This window comes from Felis catus, chromosome A1, assembly GCF_018350175.1.
Source record: "Felis catus isolate Fca126 chromosome A1, F.catus_Fca126_mat1.0, whole genome shotgun sequence".
NCBI lineage: Eukaryota > Metazoa > Chordata > Mammalia > Carnivora > Felidae > Felis > Felis catus.
In genome coordinates, this window is record NC_058368.1 from 110,863,825 (window position 1) to 110,889,486 (window position 25,662).

General features: G+C 39.6%; 1 protein-coding gene across 2 annotated transcripts; it reads right to left on the reverse strand.

The window, feature by feature from the left end:
• Window positions 1–287: 287 nt before the first annotated feature.
• Window positions 288–24,559, reverse strand: PPP2CA (protein phosphatase 2 catalytic subunit alpha). Of its 2 annotated transcripts, none has more exons than XM_003980768.6 (7): window positions 24,090–24,559; window positions 8,706–8,915; window positions 4,558–4,731; window positions 3,671–3,760; window positions 2,994–3,155; window positions 1,801–1,919; window positions 288–1,042 (listed from the first exon to the last, which is right to left on the reverse strand). In XM_003980768.6, exons 1-7 carry the CDS (start codon window positions 24,189–24,191, stop codon window positions 970–972), a joined length of 930 nt encoding a protein of 309 aa, XP_003980817.1. In that variant the 5' UTR covers window positions 24,192–24,559; the 3' UTR covers window positions 288–969. The 2 variants fall into 2 exon arrangements, with proteins under 2 accessions (XP_003980817.1, XP_044914902.1); XM_045058967.1 differs by lacking the exon at window positions 24,090–24,559 and adding an exon at window positions 23,762–23,897.
• Window positions 24,560–25,662: the final 1,103 nt, after the last annotated feature.

The window sequence follows — 25,662 nt, forward strand, 5'->3', positions numbered from 1 at the left end:
GTTGGGTCTTCCTGAAGTTGCACAGATTTCCCTTCTTGCAGGCCAGTTAATATGCAGGAAGAACGCATGAAGAGCACGACGGCTATCTGACAAATTGTACTATCTGGATTACAAGTCCTGAAAATCATCTGAAGAATGTTAAGGAGTTAGCAGAAAGATTATATAGTGACCTTAGTTTTTATTTTTCTTTACCTAGAATTCTACAAATTCTAAAATTTATCAATTGATGTATCTTTTAAATAAACAGCACCAGTCTTGCCCATTGATACAATTAAAATTTGACTTTCTCAGTTCTTAGTTCACAAGTTTATTATGAAAAACACTGCAGTGCTCTTGTGCAGTAACATCGTCTTATAGGAGGGGGGGAAAACAGTTCTGTTCAAAACAACTCACCAGGTTCTGACAATAACAAAGAACGACATGAGGCTGAGATTTGAGAAGGGAAAGAAACTGAGTGCAGACAAATCATACAATTAAATTAAACGGTATCCCTGAAAATAAACAAAACGATTTCAAAACTCACAAGTAGAGGGGAGGCCTTGGTACTTATTTTAAAAATGTTCATTAAGCTCCAATGATTGTTTGCTGCTATCCTTATCTACAGTCATGCTGAGTAAAGCTATAGCTAAATGGAAGTTAAATTGTATTCACGAGGTGTTAATGTTTACATCTTATTATCTGCAGTCTCTCAGAGAAAGCAAAAGTAACTACAAATAGCGCTATGCCAGAAACTGGTTTCTTGACCAACAATGTCGCTTCAGCATGCAATGAACTGGTTCATTCTAAAGTGGTCACGGCTGTTGATGACAAGAGGCTCTGTATTTTTATATGGCACATCTTTTGGTCCGTGTGAAAACAAGTTTTTTGAATGTTAACTATTCTCTGACACTTTGGAGTTACTGTTGCTCTTCCCATTTCCATTAGGTCAATATATGGTTCATGGCAATACTGTACAAGTTTAAAATTTCATTACAGGAAGTAGTCTGGGGTACGACGAGTAACATGTGGCTCGCCTCTGCGAGGTGCTGGGTCAAACTGCAAGCTGAAAAAACAAAACATATTTGTTTATACGGCACGTTACCAATGTACCGACAATTAAAATCAAGAACATTATTCTTTCAGACTTTATAATTTTTTTCCTGTATGATTTAAGCTTGCCTTAATGGAAGAGAACCTTAATTGCAGCCTAATAGTGCATTTAATAAGAGTCTTGTAGTGGCACACCTCCTCGAAGAGCTGATGCAACTTCAGATAGAATTTTTACATATCAGAGTTCCTTCTAAGATTATATCAAAGGGGGGTTCCACTGAATAAATAAAATTTAAAGAGCCCAATGTACTGTATTTGTAATCTAACCTCAGGATATATTTTATGAATTCCACATTTAAAACAAGTGTTTAAAAGTTAAAATCCTAATAATTCACACATCAGAATCTATACAGTACCAGGTTTCTGTTGATATGTTTCAACATATCACAGGTCTGTTCAAAAGGAAACATAAAGATGCCCTGAGGGACTCAGTCAAACTCCCAACTCTTGGGTTTCAGCTCAGGTCACGATCTCATGGTTTGTGCAATCAAACTCCGCATCGGGCTCTGTGCTGACAGTGCAGAGCCTGCTTGGGAGTCTCTCTGTCCCTCCCCGCTCCATAATAAATAAACATTAAAAAAAGGAAACAAAAATCAAATTGGAATCTGAATTTAGCATGAACCCTTCAATTCTTACACCCCCCCCCCCATTCAAACTATACAATTTGACTCAACTGTAATGGCAGCCATCTACTCAGGTGTAAATACTTACAAAGAGTATTTTAGAGTATCATCAAGTTCCATGATTGCAGCTTGATTACCACAACGATAACAATAGTTTGGAGCACTGAAAATTGTTACTACATTCCGGTCGTGGCACCAGTTATACCCCTACAAGGAAAAGTAATAAAAACCTATTTTACTCCCTTATTTATAATTAAGTATGACTCAAGAGAGAAAAAAGATCTCCCCTTCCCACAAGGCTTGAAGAATACTAATGTTTTGTTTCTGGCTAATTTAATACCATATTAATTCTTAGTCATAGGTGAAGGTCCCCATGTTGGTCACTGACCAGGTACAAAGAAAATAGGCCTCTAGGATCTCCAGCCTCATTCTGCCGAAGTCCATCTGAATACGTGAGTTATGTTTTAAGTATTGTACACAAATATCTTTCCATATCTCTAGCAAAGTCATACTTTTATAACAACCACTTAGCATTAATCTAAATAGGCCCCTAATATTATAAGTATGCTAATCAATGTTCTATACTAAGAACTTAGCCCATTTCCCCTTTGGTTTCTTCTTTAAAATCACCTATAATTCTACCATCCAAAGGACCAGTGAACATTTTTCTATTTCATCTCAATCTCCCCTCCTTACATTTACCTGTTAAATACATGAAATAAACAGAATTGAAACCATAAAATGCTACATTCCCTCCTCTCCTGTTCCCTGAATCTTACTTTCCCACTCTAAAATCCCAAGCACTACCCAGTCATTAAAGACATCTCTGAGAGTATGTCAACTATGAAATTCACTGTGATCAAAAGCTTGAGATTTTAATTCTAGTGTGCATCTACTGAAAAGGCTCAGGCAAATTTATTGGAAGGAACACATGGAATATTCTCATCATTAATATCACTAACTGACCTATCCCCTTCCAAAAAAAAAAACAAACAAACCCAAAATCCATCCCTAAGATCCCTAAGATCTTCCTTAAGTTTACTTAAAAAAACAAATAAGGGGGCGCCTGGGTGGCTCAGTCCATTAAGTGTCAGACTCTTGATTTCGGCTCAGGTCATGATCTCACAATTCATGAGTTCGAGCAAAGAGCCTGTTTGGGATTTCTCTTTCCCCCCTCCTCTCTCTGCCCGTCCCATGCTCATGCCCTCTATCAAAATAAGTAAATAAACATTTTTTAAAAATACATAAAAAGCAAATCAGGTTTCAAAGAGGAGAACATACCTCCATCACCAGCTGGTGAGCTCTGGACACCAATGTGAGGCCATTGGCATGATTAAATGTTTCAGAAATGTCTTGGCCAAAGGTGTAACCAGCTCCTCGAGGAGATATACCCCAACCACCACGATCATCTGGATCTGACCACAGCAAGTCACACATTGGACCCTAAAAAGCAAGTTTTGTTTTGTTTATTGCAAGTTAAGTTTTAAACAGCCTCTTGCAAAAACGATTTGAGTAGTTCATCAGAAGCAGCACCCTACAAAGTCACATTTTTTGAGTGATATTTGCTTTAAAAAGCTTAAGGTCTGCTTTAAAGTCAAATATGTGTGTCAAGTAAGTAAGAAACTATTTCCAGATGTTTTTAGAAGTATATCCTACATCAGTGAGCCCCAAGAGCAACAAACCCTAACGAGTTACTAACCTACCTATAGTATGCAAATTTCAACATTAGGCAGTATAGTCCAGTAATGAAGGAGAGCTCTGAAGACAACTACCCAGATTCTAAGGCCAGTCCCAAAGGCACTGTTATCTTGGCAGGCTTCTTAATATTAGCTTCTTCTGAAGAATGAAGTTGCTGTTGTACCACATGGGGTCATTTTTAAGCATTAATGTAGAGAATACATAAAAGAAATTAAGTTACAATTAAATTTTCCCTCTCTCTACCAAATAAGAGTCAATACCTCATGAGGAACTTCTTGTAGGCGATCAAGTGCTCTGATGTGATCCAGTGTATCTATGGATGGTGACAGGCCGCCATGTAGACAGAATATCTGAAAAGAGTGGTTTATAATGTTAACCTCATATAGAAGAAAATTCACACATTCTGGATTCGGTCAGCCCACATCACTTCGTCCCACTGGGGTTTCTGTGTTCTGCCAGAACCAGGCTCGTATCTGCAGGGTCAGTCTTTCTTCCAGCCCACTCTCAACTATCGAACATACTCCCTTTCTTCCTGATAAATCATTGCTACTACAGCTAGACTCCACTTCAATCAGCTCCTTCAAAGAAACATTTCTCTGACCTTACCCTCACCACAGACTACCTTCCTTCTCATAGAATTTTCTTGCAATTTCTTCTGTGCACTTCTCTACCTGGTGAGTAAATAGCTAATTACATCTTCAAGACTTGTCCAGAAACAACTTGAGAGGATGGATGGGTTACATCTTCTATCCCTGTGGTCCCAACTTAACAGTTCAGTCAATGCTTGATACAAAGAAGGTACTTTAGAAGTCTAAAAGGGATGTGAAGGTGGAAAAATGACTGGCCCTAAACATTAAGAAAGCAGATTCTTGGGGCGCCTGAGTGGCTCAGTCAGTTAAGCGGCCGACTTCGGCTCAGGTCATGATCTCACGGTCAGTGAGTTCAAGTCCCGCGTCGGGCTCTGTGCTGACAGCTCAGAGCCTGGAGCCTGTTTCAGATTCTGTGTCTCCCTCTCTCTGACCCTCCCCCGTTCATGCTCTGTCTCTCTCTGTCTCAAAAATAAATAAACATTAAAAAAAAAAATTAAAAAAAAGAAAAAGATTCTTGAAAATAAGCAGCAATGTAACTTTTAGTAAGACCTACATACCTGCCCATCCACCAATGCTGTAAGAGGAAGATAGTCAAAAAGATCTGTGAAATATTTCCAAACATTTGCATTGCCGTATTTCCTTAAACACTCATCATAGAAACCATATACTTGTGTGATCTGTCTGCTCTCATGATTTCCTCGAAGAATGGTGATGCGCTCACGGTAACGAACCTAAAATGAGAAAACAAAACATATGAACACCTGGCTCTTTCAAAAACCAAATGACAGTTCAGCAAACTCTACAAGAAAATCCAGAGTTCCAATTTTGGTAGTGGTGGGGGGCACCCCCTGCCCCCACACCACAGTAAAATGAAATCCCAAATCCCACATCTATAGTTATTTGACCATGGAATATCAGCTAGCCTATCTCAATTAAAATCAAACTCCTACGACTACCAACTTTTACACAAAACATAATCATCAGCTGTAATATTCCAATCATGAAATTTCTGTCTACAGTTAGATGACTTTTGGTAAATTTACAGTTATACAAAAACCATCACAATCATTTTAGAACCTTTCCAACAGTCCAAAAATATCAGCCATAGGCTGTCCAACTCCTACTCCCAACCACTGACTTAACTTTGTCTTTTGAGATTTGCTTTTTGTGGACATTTCTTAAAGTGGAATAATACTTTTTTGTGTGTCTGGCCTCATACACTCATCAGAATATCTCTGAGGATCATCTGTGTATGAATCAGTGGATTATTCTGTTTTTTTTATTGCTGTACAGTATTCCCTTGTATGGCTATTATACCACAGTTTGCTTCTTTATTTACCAATAGGATGAATACTGGGATCCAGGTTTACATGTTTTAAGTATTATGGAAATGTTGCTATGATCATCTTCCATGAAGTTTTTGTACAAAGTTACAATCTACTTGGGGCACCTGGGTGGCTTATTTGGTTGAGCACCCCACTCTTGGTTTTGGCTCAGGTCATGATCTCATGGTTCGTGGGTTCAAACTCCATGCTGGGCTCTGCACTGACAGTGCTTGGGATTCATTCTCTGGCTCTTGCTCTCAAAATAAATAAAACTTTAAAAAAAGTTATAATACACTTTCATTTCTCTTGGGTATATTCTCAGTTCACTATAATGGCTTGGTGTTATGGGTACAAGTATGCTTAATTTTTTGAGAAACTGCCAAACTATTTTTCAAAATGGTTGGTGTATGAAGGTTCTAATCTCTCCATAAACTAACACTTGATATTATCACATTATTATTGATAATAGTCACTCTAATGAGTGTGATTATGACTTTAATTTATATTTCCATGATTAATGGTTTTGAACATCTTTTCATGTGCTTTTCTACTATTTATCTTCTCGGGCGAAATATCTGAGTGTTTTGTCCCTTTTCAACTTATTGAATTAGAATACATTTTTATTATATGAACGAAATTTTTTTTTTCTTACTGATGTCTTTTGAAAAACAAAAACTCTTAATTTTGATGAAGTCCAATTTAATAATTTCCTTTTGGGGGGGGTGCGCCTGGGTGGCTCAGTCAGTTAAGTGTCCAACTTCAGCTAAGGTCATGATCTCACAGTTCGTGGGTTCGAGCCCCACATCGGACTCTGTGCTGACTGCTCAGGGCCTGGAGCCTGCTTCTGATTCTGTGTCTCCCTCTTTCTGCTCCTCCTCGGCTCATACTCTGCCTCTCTCTCTCTCTCTCAAAAATAAACAAACATTAAAAAATTAAAAAATAATTTTTTAATGGACTATGCTTTTCTTATCCTATCTTGGAAATGACTGCCTAACCCAGGGTTACAAATATTTTATCCTATGTTTTATTCTAGAAGCATCAAAGCTTTAGCTCTTACATTTAGGTCTCTGATTTTGATTCATTTGTACCGTATGAGGTATCTAAGTCTTTTTTTTTTTTTTTTGCATATGGATAATCCAACTGTCCAAGCATCACCTGCTGAAGTTTCCTTCCCCCGACTCCACAATTTGTGTGCAATGTACAACAAATGGGCAGCTTAAACAACAGAAATTTATTTCCTCACAGTTCTGGAAGCTGGAAATCCAGATCAAAGTGTGATTAGTCTGAAGGCCTGTCTACATGGCTAACAAATGGTCATCTTCTCCACATGTCTGATCATTTTCACTTTGTATCTGTGTCTTAATGTCTTCTTACATGGACACTAGTCATACTGAATTAGGGCTCACCCAAATGACCTCACTTTCCTTTAATTACCTCTTTAAGGTCCTATCATCAAATACAGTCACATTCTGAGGTACTGGGGGTTAAGATTTCAACGTATGAAAGGGGCTGGGGGAAAGGCATGCAGCACAATTCAGTCCCACAACCTTCAAATATGAATTATTTTTTTAATTAATTAATTTGAGAAATAGAGAAAGCATGAGTGGGAGGGAGGCAAAAAGAGAGGAGGAGGGAGAATCCCAAGCAAGTTCCACACTATGAGTGCAGGGCCCAATGCGGGGCTCGAACTCACAACTGTGAGATCATGACCTGAGCCAAATTCGGACGCTGAACCCACTGACAGGTGCCCCGCAAATATGAATTCTTAAAGGCAGCATATTCATTCCTCCTCTGAGCACTGGGATTCATCCTGGGCTTTGCGTACAGATTAGTTTGCAAGGTTGTTTTCACAGTATCTAGAGTCATCATAAATTTTTAATCCAACATTTAATCTAACTGCTTCATTTTACAGATGCGGAACATACTATCCTCCAAAAATGTTTTGTAGCACATTACATGATTCAGACTAGTAGCTACATAAACACATACATTGTATTAATTGCCTACAATTCAGCTCTTGCCAAAACTACATTTTACCACTTCCCCAATATTATAAGTTTCTGGCAGCCATTTTATCACTGTGAATGTTCTTTTTCCCCCTTATTTATTTAAATCCAAGTTAATTAACATATAGCTTTTTCAGAATTTAGCAATTCATCATTTACATATAATACCCAATGCTCATCCCAACAAGTACCCTCCTTAATGCCCATCACCCACTTAGCCCACCCTACCACCCACAGCTCTTCCAGCAACCCTTGGTTTGTTCTCTATATTTAAGTCTCTTATGGTTTGCCTCCCTCTTGGTTATCTTATTTTTCCTTCCCTTCCCCATGTTCATCCATTTGTTAGATTCCCCATGAGTGAAATCATACGATACTTGTCTTTCTCTATTTCCCTTAGCATAATACATTCTAGTTCCCAATGTGAATGTTCTTTAGTAGAATCTCTCCTAAAAGTAAAGTCATACTTCCTAGAGGAAGACAGAAGCCTGCCATTCTAAAATTTTTTTTTTTCCAACGTTTATTTATTTTTGGGACAGAGAGAGACAGAGCATGAACGGGGGAGGGGCAGAGAGAGAGGGAGACACAGAATCGGAAATAGGCTCCAGGCTCTGAGCCATCAGCCCAGAGCCTGACGCGGGGCTCGAACTCACGGACCGCGAGATCGTGACCTGGCTGAAGTCGGACGCTTAACCGACTGCGCCACCCAGGCGCCCCCAGAAGCCTGCCATTCTAAAAGCTATCGACCATTCTACCACTGTTTTCACTTTCAGATCTTTGTATATTTCACAAAGCTACAACTGGTATAATGCAACTTGCTTTTCTAGATTGTCAAGTTTTAATGGCTGCAAACTATTCCACTGAGATAAATCTTAATTTAGATATTCACTTTTGTTGGCTTTTTACATCTTCCTTTTCTGGTATTAAAAATAATGTCACCGTTAAGGTTTCAAGCAAATGAAGCTCTTTTCCTCTTGAATTTCTTCTTCAGTAAAAGTCTAATTATAAGATTACTGTGTCAAAAGATGTAAACATTCTGACATTTAGTATATTTTATTTCAAAAGCATCTAGAAAGATAATTATGTTACTTCTCCGCATCCCGATTAACTAAAGTTACGTTTCTATTTGACCAGCCCTCTAACATTTTTCAAATAACCTGCATAATAACCTTTTTACTTTTATTCTGTACCATCCCCTTATTCAGAATGAAGACAGACCTGTGATTTTTAAGCCCCAAACCTGAATACTTGCATTCCTAAATATGGAGTTTTATCCTAAAACTGAACATTCAAAGAAAATCACAAATTACTGAGGAAAAAAAGAACATTCAAGACTGTCTCACCCAGTACAAAATGCCAAAACAAAACAGAAATTACCTTAAGAGCTACAAGCAGAGTAACGGTTTCAACTGAGTAATATCCTCTGTCAACATAATCTCCCATAAACAAGTAGTTCGTATCTGGTGATTTGCCACCAATTCTAAACAGTTCCATAAGATCATGAAATTGCCCATGCACATCTCCACAGACGGTGACTGGACATCGAACCTCTTGCACGTTGGATTCTTTTGTCAGGATTTCTTTAGCCTACGGATGGAGAAAAAAGAAACCAATACATTTGGCATGAAACATTAACAAAGATATAAAAGATATGTTATTTACACTTAATGTAGCATAAGGGGCAGACTCCGTAGAAGATGAAAATGTGGGCATTGGTAATCCCATTAACATAAAAGGGCAGGATATGGCCAGATTCCATCTATTTGCTATCTGACTCCTGACACTTAGGGGAAAAAACATGTATCAAGATGCACAGTTCTATTCTTCTCATCACTATCAGTTTTTATGCCAAGCAGTTACTATCTAATTACATGCTAAACAGATTATTATTAGCAGCCATATAAGATTAATGAAAGTGGAACAAGACATTCAGGTACCTATTTCCTTAGCTTTAATGTCTAATTAAAATATGCCAGCACTTCAAGATTCCAGGCTATGAGGAAAAGTTTCTAATTTCCGCTTGACCTTTTTTTTTTTTTTTGAAACACGAAAATTTTGCCTGTATTTTTATATTCTTTATACTAAAAGATAAACGTTTTGTTTTATAATTGTTAGCTATTCAATATACGTGGTTTTTATAAAATTGTTTGGTAGTATATGCATTCCCCCATGTAATCACAAATTCAAACATTACTTTTAAGGGCAGCATAACATTTCACTCAACAGAGATCCTATCAGTCATTCAATACACATTTATTATTAATCATTTATCATATCCCCAAAACTAAAGTGCACTGGGAGTCAATCGTTTGTTCATTTGCTCAACCATCTGAGTGATACTACGTGCCAGGCCCTGTCCTAGCCACTGGGGGCATAGTGTGCAAGATAGGTCACTGGGGGCAGAGGACCACAAACAAGTAAACAAGTAACAAAGTACTGGCTGTGTTAAGTGGTGAAAAGAAAGGGAAAGAGTAAATGGTGGGTAAGTAAGACATCACAACAAACATGACAGCCTATAAAAGCACCGTGGAGCAAGAGAGGCAGACAAAATGATCAGGCCAAGTGCTAAGACATGCTAGAGTAAGCAGGAGTGTTTCAGGATCACAAACACTGGGAAAGCTAGGAAAACTGCCTGAGGTCCAAGGAATTGGCAGGAGTTAGTTATAGAAAGGGGATAGGAGTAGGAAATGGGACAAGGTCCAAAACAGACAAGATGCAATCATGTGTATCAATTCTCAGGAAAAGGCTAACAGGACTGAAGCATACCCCACAAGAGTAGACAAGAGGGAAGACAGGTAGGTGTAGGATGACCGAATTACACTGGTTTCAGCACTCAAAGTCTGGCATCCCAAGAGATGCCTCAGTTGTGCTCAGGTAAACCATGACAGTTGGTCACCCCAGGTACAAAATGTAGAGGGGAAATAGGACACAGACTGAAGAACAAGTCTAATTAAAGTAGTATTAGAACAAAGATTCCCTGTCAGAAAACCTGATAAGTGAATTTATGATTTCAGAGGTAGGGCTAGACATGTGGATATCTGAGACAGAGTAGAGCTTAAAGGCTACTAGTATTCAGCGACCGATCCATCACAAGCCTGGTCTAGTCTCCCTCCAAAATACATCACAAATCAATCAGCTTTTATTTATGTTTTTTTTTTTTTTTGCCACTACCCTGGTCCAAGCCACCATTACCTACCTCACCTGGATTACTGTGCTAGCCTCCATACTGAACTCCCTGCTTCCATGTTTCCTGACTCTAATCTATTTTCCAGGCAATTGTCAAAGTTAAGAGTTTAAAATGTTCACTAGATTCCTTCAATTCACCATCATGTACACAGCACCTTGTTAGAACAATGTCTGAGATGTAAAAGGCACTTAATGTGTATTTTTTTAATGAATCAAGAACTTAAACTGGGGTACTCTTAGGTCATCTTGAGGGAAAAACATGGATGTCTCTCAGAACAACATCAGAAGTACACGCCTAGAAACTGGTACCAAGTTCTCTGAAGAATGAAGAAATAATAGGTAACAGTAGTAAGGAAAGGTGCTTGGGTATTTGGTAGAAAACAGAAACCTGAAAAACAGGGAATTCTATGCTAGAGGAAAGCAGCATCCATGCATTTATCTGGGAAGGCTATTAGAGAAATACACAATTTCCTGAGAATAGCCAGGTTTCAGTTAAGCCAAGAAGGTAAAAGAAATTTATTCTGAGAATGGGTTTAAAGTATTTACCTCAGACACTCAACATTTATTGAGCATTTTCTTCTCTGTACAGCTAGCACTATGAATGGTGTTCCAGAATGTACAGTGGGAGGCTGGGTGAGGGAAGCCAACACGAGAACATGAAGGTGAGAACTGTTGCTAACTTAATTGCTCATTACATTTTGAGAGACAACCAAGAGTAACAAGGACTGGTTTTAAGGCAGTGGTAGGCAACCTTAGCCACACATTAAAAATCACCTGCGGGCAGGGGGAGGGGGGCCTGGGTGGCTCAGTCGGTTAAGTGGCTGATGACTTCAGCTCAGGCCGTGATCTCACGGCTTGTGGGTTCAAGCCCCGAATCAGGCTCTGTGCTGACAGCTTGGAGCCCGGAACCTGCTTCAGATTCTGTGTCTCCCGTCCCCCCCCTCCACCTCTCCCACTCACACACTCTCTCTCTCTCTCTCAAAAAATAAACACAATAAACAAATAACTAACTAGCTAAATAACACCTGAGGGCACCTGGGTGGCTCAGTAGATTAAGCATCCAACTCTAGATTTCAGCTTGAGGTCATGATCTCAGTTCATGAGATCAAGCCCTCATTGGACTCTGTGCTGACAGCAAGGAGCCTGCTTAGGATACACTCTCTCCCTCTCTCCTCCCTCCACCTGGTTCACACACTCTCTCAAAATAAATAATTTTAAAAAATCACTTGAGAGGGGAACCTGGGTGACAGTCTGTCCGTTAAACGTCTGACTTCAGCTCAGGTCATGATCTGGAGGTTCTTGAATTTGAGCCCTGCTTTGGGCTCTGCGCTGACAGCTCAGAGCCTGGAGCCTGCTTCGGATTCTGTGTCTTTCTCTCTCTCTGCCCCTCCCCAACTCTCGCTCTCTCAAAAATATACAAACATTAAAAAAAATCACTGGAGAAGCTCTTTGAAAAAAATAAAATAAAAATCCAGGTGCCAAGGCTACTCCTCCTTCAATTAAGCCAAAATCTTTGTGAGTGGGATCCAAGCATCAATAATTTTTTAGTCTCCCCTCCTCACTCTATTCCAGTGCTTTCTTAGGTACAACAAAGTTCAAGAACCCTTATTTTCAAGTTTTCAAACACTAGGGGAGCCTATTTCAAGACAATGACCAACCACTGACATCCAAAAATTAATCATTCATTCGATCTAACATTTTATTTAAAAAGCTTATTTTAAAGTTTATTTATTTTTGAGAGAGAGACAGGGCAAGAGTGGGGGAGAGGCAGAGAGAGACAGGGAGACACAGAATCTGAAGCAGGCTCCAGGTGAGGGCTCAAACTCATGAACCACGAGATCGTGATCTAAGCCGAAGTCAGATGGTCAACAGAATGAGCCACCCAGTTGCCCCTAACATTTTAAAACGTAGACCACTGTGTCTCAAAGAGTGATATTTCTTAAAAAATATATAGAATCCAAATCGCTAGGGTAATTCCAATCTCCCATGATTTATTATTACTAAAAGGCAGAATTTCACTAGTTATATTCCATGTATAAGTCTGTTTGGGATTAATACCATGTCCAGTGTTTTTAGCACCTGGCACATGCTAAGGAAAATAGCTGCAAATGAAATGATAGGTCCTACTTCAAAAAAACTTGCAAGTTATTCAGAAGTTTTAAAAGGACAACGACATAATAAAACAGATGGTCAGAACTGTACAAATCTTACAATTTCGTAAGAAGTTACATTCCAAAATACATCCCTTGACACTTGCCTACCCACAAGGCTATTCCCTGTATGAAAAATAAAAAGTTGCCACTCATGACTGCCTCATGTCCTTATAACAACCTACTCAAAATTTCCATTCAAATCCTAAAATGACATTTAAACCTAAATGCTATTTGTTCCTTTTATCTCAATTTCAGCAAATCACAACCATCAACAATGTATCTTTACTTTTACTTTTAAAACTGTGAAGGTCATAGTGACAATCTTTGGAAAAAATACTTTGGAGCAGATAAAACTAAATGTTCCTTTGGGAATTTGGGAACATTCCCTTTGGGTGACTCGGTTGAGCTTCTGAGTCTTGCTTTCGGCTCAGGTCACGACCCCAGGGTCAAAGGGACCCCAGGGTCGAGGGATCAAGCCCCCACACTGAGCATGCAGCCTGCTTAAGATTCTTTCTCCACCCCTACCTCGCGAGTGCATGCTCTAAAAATAAATAAACAAGAAAATAAAATTTAAGACCCCAAAAAACAAAAAAACCTAAATGTCCCCTTTGACCACTCTCCACAATCTCACTCCCCTTGGGCAAAGTAACCACCAACAGTATCCTGATGTACATCCTTTCAAACCTTATTTACAAATTTTACATACATATTATATGCTTACAAAAACATACTCATTTTCCTTTGCATTTTTAAACTAGTAAGAGTATTGGGGCGTCTGGGTGACTCAGTCAGTTAAGCATCCGACTTTGTCTCAGGTCATGATCTCACAGTTCACCTCCTCATCTCTGCATCAGGCTCTGTGCTGACAGACCAGAGCCTGGAGTGGGCTTTGGATTCTGTTTCTCCCACTCTCTGCTCCTCCCCCGTTTACGCTCTCTCAAAAATTAAATAAACATTAAAAAAAAAAAAAAGTATTATTCAGCAGCCTGCTTTTCTAACAATCTATCTTGGAGATCATAATATATATATATTCATTTGGTTAATTTCTCATGCTGGATGTAGAGTATTCCCTGAGGGATTATAATACGGGGCGGGAGGGGTGGGTGGGTAGCAGGGAGTAGGGAGAAGCAGTGCAATGTATATCCTAGTATTTGCTCCCTGGTATACATATACACTTTTCCTGAAAGATACCATGAGCTGGACCTATTAACATATTTAACAGCTAGCTTCTCTTTATGTTACCAACTTATCCTCTAAAAGGGAAAGGACACTGTATTAAGTGAACTTTTAAACTTCTAAATCTGGGAAAGCCCAAACTCCTTCCTTTCCTACCAAATTTCAGACTAGAACAATTATAATTAAATCCTGCAGAAAAGAGTATTATGTATCAGATGCCATCAAGCCAACTATTAAGTATATTTTAACAATAAAAATTCAAGCTTACAAAGAATTTAAGTATAGTTTGTTGTTTTTTTTTAACCTCAACTCACCTCTAAGATGATAACTACACCAAAATACACTATCACCAGAACAATAAAGGTTGCAGTGGTTCTCACTGAGGATTATTTTGCAGTCAGGAAAAACTCATCACAGAAAAAAAAAAAAATGAGAAGTTGTGCTATCACATGGAGTCAGGCCTTTCTACCTTCAGAAGCACCTAACCAAACCCCTCTATGGATCACCTAATGAGACCTCTAATCAGTCACCTTTAGAACCTGCAGGCCTTCACCATCAATTTTTCTTTGCTTTTTTTTCTTTTTTAACCAACCATCAGTTTCTAAGGTAGCTATACAACTTCAACTCTCTAGCCTATACTCAAAGTAAATGGGAGAACCAGATTTACAAAGCAACTTAATTAACATTAGAGATATTTATACATTTAATAACTATCTTTTCACTTTCTGATATTGACCTGAATTAGGCCCAGAAACAAAAGCAAAAGACACACCCCCCCAAACTTTTTTTGCTTCCCTAAAACAGTTTTCCAAAGCTTCAAGAGGCTCAGCTAATAAACATGTGAAAGAAAATTAAAGTTTTTAAAAATAGTTTAATTAGCATCATATTGATTTTTTAATTTATTGGAACCCTACTGAATTTCAGTCAAATGGCAAAGACTGAAATCAGTGAATTTAAGGAAAAAAGATGTGATCTTAAATTTCCTAGAATGGGGCGCGTGGGTGGCTCAGTCGATTAAAGCGTCAGACTCTTGATTTTGGCTCAGGTCATAATCTCCTGGTCCATGTTAACAGCGCTGAGCCTGCTGTGAAACCCCAGAGAAGGGGATTCTCTCTCCTCCTCTCTCTGCCTCTCCCCCATTTGAGCAGGCCTACTTTATCTCTCAAAATAAATAAACCTTAAAAAAAACAAAAATAAACAAAACCTTCCTAGAACAAGATTAAAACTAGAATAGGGTAATCCAGTAATAAGAACTTAACCGTGAAAAGTTAACATGTTCTACTGTCCTAAATTAAAAGAATTTGGAGATCCACTTGAAGAAAAGAAATCTTTAGGAGCATTAATTTATTATCAATGTCCTCTCTGTATTCTGAGTTCAGATTCAGAAACCTTAAAAGTTTATTTTTCAAATTACTGTAAAAACAATCTGGTTTCTTGGTATATGGGCTATCCCTAACCACCATAATAACATGAAATTACAAAAAAAAAAAAAAACCCAAAATTTTAAAATAAGAAATACTTTAAAAAAAATGTTTATTTATTATTGTGAGAGAGAGAGAGCATCAAGTGTGCAAGTGGGGGAGGAAGAAAAGAGAGAATCCTGAGCAGGCTCTGCGATGCCAGCACAGAGCCTGAAGCGAAGCTTGATTCCACAAACCACAAGACCATGACCTGAGCTGAAATCAGGAGTTGGACATTCAAGTGACTAAACTACCCAGGTGCCCCAAAGCAAATTTAAATTAGACTCCACAAATCATTCAAGTCAAGATATTTCAAGGAAGACAAGTAAAAAGAAAAAAGAAAAACAGGAATCAACAATGATTCGCCAACCATTTATATATTAATTTCCTTAAGGGCACACAATAGCAGTATAATTTCTATTTAACATGTACTGTCGAAAAAGTCATGGACTATATTAATTCATTTTTCTTATTAAACCAAGCAAACATTTAAACATGCAGAATGATTGCAACTATGTAAAAATTCTTTATATGAGAAGACTTGAGAACATTAAAATGTTAATAGATTGTGGCAGTCTTAATCCTACCACACCAAAAACTACTCACAAACAGACTTCATGCTTCAAATTGGCTAACATCTCAATTTGTGTACTAAAGTTCATATTCATGGGGCACCTGGGTGGCTCAGTGGGTTGAGCATCTGACTTTGGCTCGCGTCATCATCTCACAGTCCGGGAGTTCAAGCCCCACGTCAGGCTCTGTCCGGACAGCTCACAGCCTGAAGCCTGCTTCAGATTCTGTGTCTCCCTCACTCTCTGCCCTGCCCTGCTCACACTCGGCCTCTCTCTCTCTCAGAAATAAAATAAAAACATTAAAAAAAAAATTTAAGTTCATATTCATGAACCCAATGTCCTATAGCATTATAAGCGATCACTTTAAACTGCTGTATAATATCTTCCCAAACAGATTTATACATGTATTGTTTATTTAATTTACTTTCAGGAAATTTTCAATTATGGAACTACAGAGTTAAATATACGAACATTTTTTGTTACGTATGTACTATATAAAGCTCAATTATGCCCAACTTGTATACAATAATAAATGGAAGAATGCACCTATTCCCATCTACTTAAAATATAAAATGCTACACTGTGATTTAACTAGCACTCTTCATTTTGGAATTCAAACTTTTTATTCCATGTTTATTTATTACCAGTTATTTTTCTCTTATACAGACTGTCCACACAAATTCTCTGAATATCTATTGATAGAGAGCTAGATAATGCTCTTAGATATTTTTCTATTAAAAATCTGGTTATTAATTCAAATGTTCACTGGAACTCTACTTCACATAAATTAAACATTCAATACTTTAATCATAGTTGAGTATTTCTTCTACCAATATAGCCATAAAGACATAAGAGAAGCAAAGCTGAAAAAAATGCAGTAATTAATTTTTGAATTTTACTTTTTAGTTTCAGAATTAAAAACATTTGAAGGTTTATTTTTTTTTTAATGTTTATTTATTTTGAGAAAGAGTCGGGGAGGGGGCAGAGGGAGAGGGAGAGAATCTCAAGCAGGCTCTGTGCCCAGCACAGGGAGCTCAACGCAGGGCTCGATTTTACAACACTGCGATCATGACCTGAGCCAGTATCAAGAGTGGATGTTTTGAGAGCCTGGGTGGCTCAGTTAAGCATCTGACTTCGGTTCAGGTCACGCTCTCACAGTTTGTGAGTTCAAGCCCTGCATTTGGCTTTGTGCAGATAGCTCAGAGCCCGGAGCTTCCTTGGGATTCTGCATCTCCCTCTCTCTCTGCCCCTCCCCCACATGTGTGCGCATGCTCTCTCTCTCTCAAAAATAAACAAACATTAAAAAAATAGAGTCAGACTCTTAACTGAGAGCCACCCAGGCACCCCCATTTGAAGACTTTTTAAAAAAGTAAATTCGCAAGAAAAAATAAATTTTTTCAATACTCTAAGAGAATTTTATTTTGTTTCATACTGCTTTTATGAAAGATAAATGGAAGGTTTCCCAGATTTTCATAACTGCAAAAAAAAAATTAAGGTTCATGACAAACTAGTATATATGGACAGATTTTTATTTTCGTGTGATACATAATATAGGACATACCAGTAGCTGTGGAAGCAAATAAATTTTGAGTTAATTATCATAATCTTTCTTCATATTATTTGCCTTTTCTTTAATTATTCCGAAGAGATGCCTCTAGTTTATGAAACATTTTGGTCTTCTGTATGATTATACTGTATACACACTATCAGTGTGATTATACTAGAAAAGTACTATACCCCTCCATGTAATGTTCTAGGAACCAGTAGTTACTATTTGGTTAGTGTCTAACCAGAAGAAAAAGGTCAGGGATTAGGGAAAATTCTAAAATTATATTAAAAGAAAATACTACATAGGCTGATGTTTTTCCATCTCTGTCAAATAATCATCTGTATCTTTGAAGAGAATGAATGTCCATATTCTTCAATGACCACTGAAGAATATGGACATTCATTTTCTTCAGAGACTCTATGTTTCCCATGCAACACACTGGCCCAGGTCTTTACTAACCAACCCTCACATATGCACGAATTAAACATTCCCAATCATGCCTGCAAAGGGGAAAAAATATATACAACCTACTAAACAGAGAAATGTTGGTATATACGTAGTTGTTTAAAAATTCTCACCACAACACTCCATATGGACAATATTCAGCCACTCTGGGCTCCTTCATCTGTACCAGGTGACTTGGCCTAAATGGTCTTTACGGTTCCTTCTATCACTAAAATTTTACTAAAGCAATTCTTAAGCCTTTTCATTAAGTCAGAGCCACCCAACAGAAACAGGTAGTGGGGAAATACTCTCAGCTGACAAACAATGGGTGGCAAAGATATAAAATTCACTTGATCACTATTAACACATTCTAAAACCTTTCCTATCTATAGAATTTACTACAAACTCAACCTCCTGACTAACATGAAACTGTACTATTAGAGCAATGAACTAACATCCCTAAAATAATGCTATTTAGACAAAGGTAAACAGTGAAAATGAATAACACACATAATGGAGGCTTAATAAATTTTGACTGAATGAATTCCAAAACCAAACGTACACCGTCACATAGCATCACTGACATGCGACAGTCTTGTGAATTACACTTATTATACATCTCTAGTTAAGTAAATGAAATGTTTCCCAGGAGCACTCTAGAAAGAGGTTCTCAGTCTTCTTTCAGCCCCCTCAACATCAGCCATACTCCCATCTGTAGTAACTAAATGACTAAAGCGGAGGTAAGGACATGGGAGTACCAGAGTGACTGGCCAACTGGTCATGTACACTTTAGAAAATAATTCAGATTCATTTTTATTTGAGAGTGTTCCCACGAGTGAGGGAGGGGGGCAGCAGAGCAGGAGCCTGCTGAGGAGCTTGATCCCAAGAACCTAGGATCATGACCTGAGCCAAAATTAAAAGTTGGATGCTCAACCAACTGAGCCACCCAGGCACCCTGAAAATACCCAGATTCAGACACACACATTTCTGTCACTGCCTTGTTCATCCATTCTAAATGCTACACCAATATGTAAGGAGGCAATAGTAAGTTTGTAACATTAAGAAATTAATCAGTTAATTCCAGATTGCTCTTTACAATTCTTTCAGAACCCATCCCCCATTTACTGGCAGCCAGACCTCTCTCTACTTGAGCCTCCTCTACCACCTCTGCTCCAGAAGGTGAAAGAAAAGGTATTTAAAACAACAAAAACAAAATCTTTCCCCTTAACAGTTCTAGTCCAATTCATAGCTCACTTGTGTAGGAGAGTGCAGGTTTAAGGTTTAAAGATGGTAATGAGGGGCGCCTGGGTGGCGCAGTCGGTTAAGCGTCCGACTTCAGCCAGGTCACGATCTCGCGGTCCGTGAGTTCGAGCCCCGTGTCGGGCTCTGGGCTGATGGCTCAGAGCCTGGAGCCTGTTTCTGATTCTGTGTCTCCCTCTCTCTCTGCCCCTCCCCCGTTCATGCTCTGTCTCTCTCTGTCCCAAAAATAAATAAACGTTGAAAAAAAAATTAAAAAAAAAAAAAAAAAAGATGGTAATGAGAAATAAGTAAAGAAAAAAAGAAACGAGAGATGGGTCAAAAAAGTAAAACAAGGGATTCTCTGTCACACTTAACTTTTCCTCCCTTCTCAGTACCTTTAAAAAAGACCCTCCCCCTACCATTACCTCAATCCAAACCTAATGTCTCCTGGCTTTCCTTGTACATCTCCTCCAAACTAAACAAATACTCCACAAATAACTGACAAATGACTTACAACACCACCAGTAATATCTGCTGCCATACAAAGTGGGGGTGGGGGTGGTGGAGAGACACCTGACCCATGTTACAATTATTACATACACTTCTCCAGTGCCTATCATGCTTTCTACAGCATGGGTTTCACCTGCCAATATTTGCAGAGAGAATTCTTGGCTCTGACAGAGAAAATAAAAGGGGAGTCAGGGGACTTGTGTGTCTGAATAGTAGGACTGTTCACCTTTTCAATGTTTCCTCAGTAAGTCAACCCAAAACCAAGTGCATTACTGCTTCATGCCTGGGAGATCACGAAACACACAAAAGGCACAAATAGGTCTGACTGTGGAAGCTATGATAAAAAGGGATTTTACAAGCTGTAGTGATTTTACAAGCGTAGTGTACAATATAAAGGTCACTTATGCTTTCCTGGAATATTTTAGATTTCACCTTCTAGATCATGATTTGCACTGAGGATACACAGAAAATGAGCTGGCATTTTCTTCTCACTAACGGTATGTGAGGGGAAAATGCAGTTAGCCACATCCAAAATTGAAGAATTATTACTGTTTCTTCCTCCAGGACAAAGTGAGACAACAGTGTGTGACATGAATAGGAAGCCTTTGAGCAATTAGAATAAAAATGTTTTATTTTACAGAGCTGCTGATTCTACAATACAATTTGACCCCAATTCACCTCCGTCTTTCATTATTAACACTCCCTAAGAAAAGAGAGGGGAGGAAGGCTGTGAAGCAAGACTAGAACACTGGGCACAGAATCCATAAGCCTATGCGATCCCACTTTAGCCCCTGAAGTCACTGTACCTTTCTGAGTCTCTGGTTTCTATCTATAACTGAAGATAATAAATGTCTCATAAACTTAAGAGAACTGTATATGTGAAAATATGATGAAAATAATATTCTGCATCATGCTTTCCCCCCATTTGTTTCCAATATTCAAATTACTTTTATGGAAATGAGCCAAACAACCTTTTAAATTAAGCACACATACAGACTCATAAAAATGTATCAGCCACTTCATATAGAAATTTAACCTTGATCAAATATCTTGCAGCTCATCCAGTTTAGAAGGGTTTGCTTTTTCCTATACTCATGTAACAAATGTGAAGACTTAATGACTGCATTTTATTTATAGTGTTTGCACAGCAATGGAAAATAGCATACCTAGGTAAAGAACTCCTTTGGGGAAAGAGGGAAAAAAAAAAAAAAAAACTGGCTATCAAACAACATTCTCCACAAGTTTGGTAAGACCTGACAACACAAAGCCAAAAATCATACCTAAATTAAACCACTGCTGAAGCCACATAATAAAAGAGTGTTTACTGTAGTTAATGCAAAAGCAAGTTGATACTATTTACTTCTTCCAATCTGTAAATGGAAACATACCAGTCCAGTCATACAAATGTAGTAATGTTACTGACTATAGAAGTGTACTTAAGACAACACTGCATTCACTCACCACAAATTTTTCAGCAATCAACTAAAATTATGATTCCCAAAATGACAAAGTATAATTCACACAATCATCTTGGTTTTGATATAAGCCTTGATCACATTTTGGGGGGAAAAAACCTTAACTAGTCAATTGCATAAAAACCATATTCACCTTTGTCTAATTAATACACACCTGGATTCTCTGCATTTTGAACATCCACTGTTAATTGCTGATGGGATACTACAATAACGGTCTCTGGATTTTTTAATCACCATAACCTCTAATGGTATACTTCTATCTTTACCATTTAAATATTTCATTCAGATCAGGCATGCTCAGGAAGATGGAAGGCTTTTAAATTATTTTTCCTTCTTATAATGAAAGAAATGATCAACTACTACCAAGTACCTGTCTCCAACAAGAATTTTTTCTTTAAAAGGAAATAAAAAACTATTGTACTAATGTAAACATGTTTCCCTTAAGATTTTCTAAATATGTAGCTTTCACTATATGTGCTTTGGCTAGTCAATTAATAGTGAAAAGAGAACTTTTGTGTTAACTTTTCTAGTACAAAAAATCATTTCAAGTCATGCATCCTAACTCATTTCATATGCCTAAATAGCTGCCTTTAAGTTAATTTAGTTCGCAAAATTAATATACTTCCAGAAGTTGAAATATTTACAAGTTAAAAAGAGTATTAAGACTGTATAATATTCCCCCTCAAAGGACCCATTTTTTGGAAACTTAACTTCAAACATTATTTCCATCTTTTTGACTCTAAGAACAAATACCTGGCCACACTGGATAACCAGTGGGGATCTAAGTATAAATTGTTTAATCTCACTATATCTTAGTTTTACAAAATTGTGGACAAGAATCAACATTTACCAAATTATCAAGCTTCTGATAACCAACCTTAGCCCCCAGTATTATCTCCTATGGTCTCTAACACAAACCCACTACTTCCCTGGTTCATGTACTACTGTTTTCCAACTAGATTTAGGCTCCCCGAGAATAAGCATGATTATACCTCATTGCTTTTCACTTCTTTCATAAAAGTTAGCAATCTTGAATAGTCATTAGATATTTAATATTTAAACACAATGTATGCATCTAAATTGGATTATATAATTTCATAGTAGAAGGGTCCCTGGAACATCTGTTTTTAACTTCTTCAGTTTACAGACAGGAAAATGTGGACTAAGTGGTTGTCCCAAGGTCAGTCACAATTATTCTGTGGCAGAAAGAGGACTAGTGTCCAGGTCTAACTTGAAGTCCAGTGGTCTTTCAATTACATCATTACCTCTCCTTCAATGTTTTCTACACAAATGACTAGTCATCTAGCCAACTGCTGACTCAATGTCTTTATATGAAGTACTGATCTTTAAAAATCATTAAATCATCACTTACAGCACCTAGAAATTAAGACCCAACAATATACAATAAGTTTCAGAAGCCTATTTCTAAATCCTTACTACATACACCATTCTCATTTGATGAAAGAAAATTAAGGGTAAAAGAGGAACAAAAGACTCAATACATTGCTAACAGTAAAACTGAGCTCCAATAGGTAATGTGCCACCTCATCAACTAGTAGGAGAGTTGTTCAGGCTTAGGATAAATAAATCTGAATTTGACTCATTTAAATTGCACTTATTTACAGCATTTCTGAAAAAGCCTATTTTAGAAGCAAATACATCAAACTCATGAACCCAATTTTCCCATCAAAACCACAAACGAGTCAGCATAATTGCTCTCTAATAACTCTCTACACTAACACAAAATGTGAATATGGTATTCTGCAATTCTGTACTAAAATGAAATGCTGCAAAGTTAATTTTGACAAGAAGAGTGAAACTATTTATAGGAGAGATAAGCATTTTCTATACATTAGAAAGCTGACTTCTAAGACTTCAAAAACACGACACAGCCAATAGTTAAATAGACTACCTGTTTCCCCAACCCCTAGGGAAAACCAAAACGGAATTAGGTAATTTAAAATCGACTTACTAAAGCAACTACAGCATTCCATTTACGACATCTGAAAAATATTTAAACGCTAAGCACAATGTATGGGACACAATAAAAGCTCAATGTACAGCTATCGTTATTATTACTACCATTACTTAAACCCCATAAAAATATCAACAAGTAAGTTTTCAAACAAAGAGCTGGGATACAAAATTTGCTGCTTTAAATTTACGCTGTTCATTTTAAAAATAGATGGCAAAATGCCAAGTACGTTCAGTTTACAGAAGGGTTTCAGTTACCCAATTTGAGTCAGCATATAAACCATAGAATAAATTGACACTTGATTTCCAATCCGAAAGCTCCTTATGTAGTATGACTCACCAAATTCTCCATTTGTTCCAACTATGAAAAATAAGTTGTATTCCTCCCTCCATCTACCACCACGACCTTCGCAGAAATTAGGTTAGAGGTATATTTAAAAATTTTTATAACACGCATTTTTAAGTCTCTGTCAAAGATTGCTCAATGAGTTTAACACAAACCACCGAGAATAGTACTAAAGCTGTGTGACCTTTAGACAGGTCTTGGTATGTAACCTACGAGCCTGCCTTTGGAGGATCCTCTGGACAGCTCTGGACCGAAGAGTTAGGCCCGAGCACAAGTAAAAAGCCTCTGACCCAACTCACAGCAGAGTCACAGACCTCCTTCCCAGACCTTAGAACCCAAGTCCTCTTACATCCATCTCAAAACCGTGCCCGACCCTAACACACAGGGTCTCTGCTCCCCCAGCCACATTTCCCGGCACCGAAGCTGGAGGCTCGGAAGCCCTGGAGTCGGGTGAACGGCGCCATTTTAGGCGGCGGTGGCGGCGACAACCAATCCCTGCGCAGGAGGCAGGGGGCGCCGGGTCGCCCGGGAGCCGCCGCCGGGCCGCGCCGGGCGCCGGTCTGGGAGGCTCGGGGGGCCCGGGCCGACGGCCTCCGCCATGTTGCACTCTCCCCACAGCCGCCTCCTTCTCGGTGGGCTCGGCCCGCGGCGGCTCCTGCAACCGGAGAGAAGCTCACCTTCTCGCAGAGGCTCTTGACCTGGGACTCGGACAGCTGCTTGCACTCATTCAGCTGCTCGATCCACTGGTCCAGCTCCTTGGTGAACACCTTCTCGTCCATGATGCCACCCGCCCGAACCGGCTGCCGCTCCGCGCTACTCCCGCGCCGCCGCCCGCACACGGGCCACACGCACACGCCGCCGCCGGTTCCCGGGGTACTTGTGTGGCTACTGGCGGCTGCTCGGCGCTAGCGCGAACCCGCGAGTTCTCCCTGAAGTACCCGGCCGCCGGCCGCTGTCCTCCTCCGCTCGATCTAGTCCTGGAGCTCGGCTCTCTGTAATGGCGGCCACCGGCGTGGTGACATCACGCGCGGCGTCAGGAGGCGGCGGGGTGCGGCGGGGTAGAAGGGCCGGGACAAGAGCTGCGCAACTGCAGAGCCAACCCCGGTCCGCCGCCAGGCCAGAGTGGGGGGGGGCGGCAACCAGGGGCCACGGCGCAGGCGCAACGTAGCCGGCTGGTAACTGAGGCACCTTCGCTTTTAGGGCGTGGTGGTCCAGAAGGGAGGGGGGCGGGGAAGAGAGGACCGAGTCCGAACAAGCGCGATGCTTGCAGCAGGAAACTGGGCTAATTCCAGAGCACAAAATCCTGCGCGGCGCGGGCGCCTGTTTAGCGCAGGCGCAGTCTGGGGTTTGGGAGGTTGAGGAGAACCTGCTAGTCCGAGCTTTTTCTCTAAGGTGAGACAGTTCTGCGCTTCGCCCCGCGTTTGTACTCAGGTTACAGAAACTAGAATTGTGACCTCACGGTGCGCTGGAATTGTATGGGATTCCTAAGTCTTTGAGGGCGGGAACGGGTGCCAAGTGGTAGCCTCTTTGGAGTGGCCACCTCCGCCTCTGGGCGCGGCAGGCACCTTGTAATTAGGTCACTCGTGGGCGGAGGAGGGTGTGTCTGCCCTGGGAGCGCGGCGCAGTGCACCTGACTCCTTGGGCACACACCTGTCTTTGGGCCTAGGTGCCTGTCGGCCGTGATGCCTGCGCCCGAGCCTTAGGCTTTTCCCTAAGTTTAGGACCTCGATCCTAGCTTCCACAAGCCTCGCGCAGCCTCTCCCATTGTCGCCTTCTCCCCAGGTGTGCGCCTTCCTCCCACTCTGGTTCCTCCGGAGAATGAGGAACCCCTTCGCCCCCACCCGTGCCCTCTCTGGCCTGATGATGTTAGAAGCGGCTACAATCCGCGCTTTAAAGAAAGCTCGGATATCTGATTATCGGACCTCGGTCTGGCTATGAATCTCTTTGATGTTTGCGAGATGTTTTTACATCCCATTATCTCTGCATTCACAGAAATATTTGGCTCAGTAGAGCATCAATTATGTGCTGAATCCCATCCTTAGGAGAGAGAGGGGTCAACCAAACAGACAAGGTTTCCTGCCTCGGTGGAAGCTGGTATTCTCCTAGTAGTGTAGGACTAGATGGAAGAGAGATTATCATGTCCCCAGGACCTGAGAGATACAAACTTTCCAAAGGACGTTTAGAATTTTTTTTAACGTTTATTTATTTTTGAGAGAGAGACGGGGAGACACAGAATTGGAGGCTTCAGGC